Source organism: Cebus imitator, unplaced genomic scaffold (genome assembly GCF_001604975.1).
Source record: "Cebus imitator isolate Cc_AM_T3 unplaced genomic scaffold, Cebus_imitator-1.0 Scaffold256, whole genome shotgun sequence".
In the NCBI taxonomy this organism is placed as follows: Eukaryota; Metazoa; Chordata; class Mammalia; order Primates; family Cebidae; genus Cebus; species Cebus imitator.
In genome coordinates, this window is record NW_016107571.1 from 1881508 (window position 1) to 1886548 (window position 5041).

The following is a 5041-nucleotide window of genomic DNA, read 5'->3' on the forward strand; positions in this document are numbered from 1 at the left end:
TATACACATCTCTGTTGCGTGGGATTCATAAAGCCATTCAGTTTGGGGTTCTTTAGTTGATCTTACTTAAAATGTACAGCTTGCTTAGATAGGAGGAAGAATCAAGTTGCTCTAGGTAGTTGAAGTCCCTTTTAAAAATAATTGCTACTCAAGGAGGAATTGAAAGTGGTTCATAGTAAATCATTGATTTCTTTTCTTTTGACATGAAAGCAGAATGGACATTAGTAGCTACTCTGTATATGAAGGGCATTTTGCCTGATATAAGTATATTTTCTTTTGTTTTTGTTTTTTTTTGAGATCGAGTCTTGCTTTGTTGCCCAGGCTGGAGTACAGTGGTGTGGTCTCATCTCACTGCAGCCTCCACCTCCTGAGTTCACATGATTCTCCTGCCTCAGCCTCTTTAGTAGCTGGGACTATAGGCACACGCCACCATGCCTGGCTAATTTTTGTATTTTTAGTAGAGACATAGTTTCACCATGTTGGCCAGGCTGGTCTCAAACTCTTGACCTCAAGTGATCTACCTGCTTCAGCTCTCAAAGTGCTGGGATTACAGGCATGAGCCACCATGTCTGTCACAAGTATATTTGCATGGGTTTAATCCTCACAGTACATCTATGAGGTAGGTTGGTAGTATTCTCATTTTACAGAGGAAGAAATTGGGTCTTAGAGAAGTTAATTTTAAATAACTTTCAAGAGGTCATATAGTAACAAGTGGCAGAGCTGATATTTATTATTGATTAACTATTTTTGCTGTTTGTATGTGTAAAGTGGTGGTATTTTTGCTCTTTTCATATTTTCTTATGTGTAAAATGTAAAAATATTAGCCATCTACATCTAAATAAAAATGACATTTTTTTTTAGTTAGAAAACCAGTTTTCTTTTGCTTTAGTCAGAAAGCGATAAAAATCACATTTAAATAGGATCAACTACCGTTTTTTAAGATAAATGAGATTTGAACCCAGATTAATTTGGTTCCAAAGCTTATGCTAGACTTTGGAGAATACAAAGGTGAATAAAACCCTTACTCATCTTGTCGATCTTGCAGACTAATGGAAAAGATTGACATGTGAGTTCATGTAGTACTCTGTTAAAAGTTAGATAAGATTCCAGATGAGAATGACAATGCTGGGGAAGATTTTCCAAAGGAGGTAGCCTTTGAGTGAGTCAGATAGTGAAAAGTGAAAACCGGTGCCTGGTGGAGAAGGCTTATATAGGCAGTGACAGATTGACACGGTATGGAGCTAAAACCAGTCTTCAGTTTAGAGTTTTTCTCTGTAAGGAAGCAATAGACATTTTAAAACAGAAAGGAATAGAAGAGTTGAATAATGATGATGGTAATAGTTTAAGAAGGACTCTGGGCCAGGTGTGACTCACACCTGTAAACCCAGCACTTTGGGAGGCCAAGGCGGGTGGATCACATGAAGTCAGGAGTTTGAGACCAGCCTGGCCAACATGGTGAAACCCTGTCTCTACTAAAAATAGAAAAAAATTAGCCAGGCATGGTGGCCCATGCCTGTGATCCCAGCTACGCGGGAGGCTGAGGCAGGAGAATAGTTTGAACCCTGGAGTCAGAGTTTCTGGTGAGCCGAGATTGCACCACTGCACTGCAGCCTGGGCAACAGTGAGACCCTGTCTCCAAAAAAAAAAAAAAAAAGCATTCTGAAGGACATGCCAAGGGCGGTTGATGGTTGGTGTTGCAGATACAGAGAATTTTAGCTGGTTTTTTTCTTTTAAAGATCACTTGGGAGGAGGAGGAAAAAAAAAGATCACTCAAATAATGAAGGTTCTTTATTTACATGCAATTGCTTAGTCTAAGTGACATTATTAGTTAACATAATTCCATATATAAGAAATATCTTTTAATTTAAACATGTTTCCCATTAAAACCACCTCTTCAACTTTCATTTAAATCTTGTAAAGAGACATTTCAATATTTTTTAGTGTGAATATTTTGATAATTAGATGTAGTAGAAAAATAATACTTTGATGGGCAAAATGCTGTTCAAATGATCTTGAAATGAAGTTTTTAAAAGCAGTTTTTATTTACTTTTTATTATTTAGCAATATAGGTTTATCAGAAATTTAAGAACCTAAGTAATGCAAAGAAAGTAAGGATTACCTTTAATCAATAAACAAAGATAAACTTTTGAAGGGAGTATATGCCATACCAGTCACTAAGTAAGGTTTTAATATTCAGATTCCAGAGTTCTGATTAATCAATCACTATATTTTACACTTATTTAAATTAAGAAAAAGTTTTCTATCTTTACATATTTTAGTGACTGAATTACCGTGGCATAATTGAGAGTTTGGATTTAGTATACTATGATTTCTATTTAATATGTAAGGTACCCAATTAAAATTTTAGCCTATTTGATTAAATATTAACAATATAGGTTGCTATTACCCTTGTCTTACTACCAATTAGACATTTCTCAGAATGCTAAAGCAAGAAGGAACCTTAAAGTCTTGTCTGGTTTACCTTCTCATTTTACAAATGTAGATGCTTTTCTTTCAAGCTTTTGTTTGCAGTGACATATTAGGTTAGATTTTCTTTCGTTAAGCTCTCACTTGATTGCAGTCATTTTTCTTTCAGGTCAGACTGTTTTTCCATCTCTCAGCCAATGGTACAAAAAAAAAGGAAACTGAAGAGAGGAGATAGCATATGCCAGAGAAGTAGAAAGAACCGTTGTATGTCCGGGTATAATCGTATAACCAACCTGGAAGGAAGGAATGATGTCTGTTAGTAAAGGAAATTTTTCCATTAGTAATTCTCAGCCATGAATTGTTCCTCAAATGAAGGAGCCTCCTGTATTGTGATCCATTAGAAGTGTCCTATTTTTCATTGATCAGCTTCTTAGCTGTCCTATTTTTCATTGATCAGCTCCACCCGAGTTAGGAACTTACACCATCTCCAATCTTACAGGGGATGTTGGCATTTTATTTTACCATGAATTTTATTAGAAGACCACTATTATGAAAAAATAATAATAAATTACTATTTTCCAGAGAAAAAGTGAGAGAACTAATTGTTATCTTTTTTTTTTCCCTTTAGTAAACAAACACTGAGTACTTACTATATTCCTGTTAATATTGCTAGGTGTTGAGGATACAATAGTGAGCCAAAGCAGATATGGTCCCTGCCCTCACAGAACTTACAGTTTAGCAGGGAAATAAGTACCAACCACATAAATAAATAACACATGTGGGAAGGGAAGGTCCCTATGAAGGGAAGGTCCAGGGGGCTATGAGAATATATGAGAAGGATCTGACTGCCTGATACTTGAGTCTTGCTTTGTCACGCAGGTTGGAGTGCAGTAGCATGATCTCAGCTTACTGCAACCTCTGCCTCCTGGATTCAAGTGGCTCTCCTGCCTCAGCCTCCCAAGTAGCTGGGATTACAGGCACCTGTCACCACACCTGGCTAATTTTTGTATTTTTAGTAGAGATAGGGTTTCGCCACATCTGGCAGGCTGGTCTCTAACTCCTGACCTCAAGTGATCCACCCGCCTCAACCTCCCAAAGTGCTAGGATTACAGATGTGAGCCACTGTGTGCGCCTGGCCCTGAATACTTTTTAAAAGCGTAAGTTGGAGGGTCCTCGAAGTCTTTTGGCTAACGGCACATGCTAGAGCTTAAGTGAGACCCTTTTTTTAAAAAAAATCTGAGTGGGTGGTAGCAAAGAATATTTATGCTAAGGCATATCGCTGGAAAAGTCAACACTGAAAAAGGCAAATAATATTTGTATTATCATGACAATAATTGTGGCCTCCTGGACTTCCTAAAGGGTCTCACAGACCTCTGGGGATCTGTTGACCTCACTTTAAGAAGTTCTTTTCTAGAGTATGTAGTAGGTATATTATATCTGATCACTTATTCAAGAAATTTCAGTGCTGTAAGGCAGCACAGGTCTAGGTTCCAGGGATATATCCCTGAACAAAGTAGATGACAATATCTGCCCTCATGGAGCTTATACTATATCTTTGATTTTTCCTGTCTATCTTAGATCATGAATGCCTCACTGGATATGCAGAGTATACCCTCCCCAACCTTTTTCTTCTGGTCTGGTTGTCTCATCTCCTCTTTGTCCATAAGAGAGCAAAGAGGAGATGAGAAAACCAGACCAGAAGAAATGGACTTAATTTATTTTTGTTTTATAGTTCTGTGTTTCTTGTTGTTAATGTAAAAAATAAATGAATAGAATGCTTTAGCCTCTTAAGTTCAACTAACTTTAAGTTGCTTTTTAGTTGCTGACTCCTGTTTGATCAGTGACCTCTATTAAATGTTTCTTGGAGTTACTAGAGTGAAAACAACTAGGACATGTCTTTGTGTTGTTAATAGTTATTGACCTATAGATCTTTAGGAAATAGGGGAAGTCTCTGAGCTCTTCTACTAGACATTTCTAGAAAGGAGGGAGTATGAAAGGTAGCAGTCCATACCCTCCCAGTCCCTTGTCATTCTTGCCTTAGTCCCACCAGCAGAGCAGGTTTATTAGAGTGTATGTGTCTATATGTATAGATGTATATATAAAACCTGTGAATTGTAAAATAGTGGTATCAGAAGTAACACCTAGGAATTCTTCGACACAGGTAGACAGTACTACTAAAATGTCAGGTAGGCCATAGCTAAAAGTAAAAATGAATTGAAGAGAAAAAACATTTGTAAGCCTTTTACTTATTTCTTTTCTTTTTAAAAAATTTCTTGTAGAGACCGTGTCTAAGTTGCTCATGCTAGTCTCAAATTCCTGGTTTCAAGTCATCCTCCTGCCTCAGCCTCCCAAAGTGCTGGGATTACAGATGTGAGCCACCATGCCGACCAAGCTTTTCATTTTATACACACACACACTCACACTTACTCACTTTTTTTAAAATTTGAGATGGAGTCTCGCTCTGTTGCCCAGACTGGAGTGCAATGGCACAGTCTCAGCTCATTGCAATCTCCGATTCCTGGGTTCAAGCGATGCTCTTGCCTCAACCTCCCAAGTTGCTGGGATTACAGGTGCATACCACCACACCCTGCTAATTTTTTTTGTATTTTTATTA

General features: G+C 37.6%; 1 protein-coding gene across 4 annotated transcripts in view; it reads right to left on the minus strand.

Annotated features, from left to right (window-relative positions):
• Nucleotides 1-2036: 2036 nt before the first annotated feature.
• Nucleotides 2037-5041, minus strand: part of SLC16A4 (solute carrier family 16 member 4) — a 27341-nt gene continuing 24336 nt past the window's right edge. For all 4 annotated transcript variants that reach the window (XM_017499321.2, XM_017499316.2, XM_017499318.2 and 1 more), the window contains one exon: nt 2037-2720. In XM_017499321.2, coding sequence (XP_017354810.1) covers nt 2593-2720 — 128 coding nt within the window. In that variant the 3' untranslated portion in view covers nt 2037-2592. The remainder of the gene's footprint in view (nt 2721-5041) is intronic.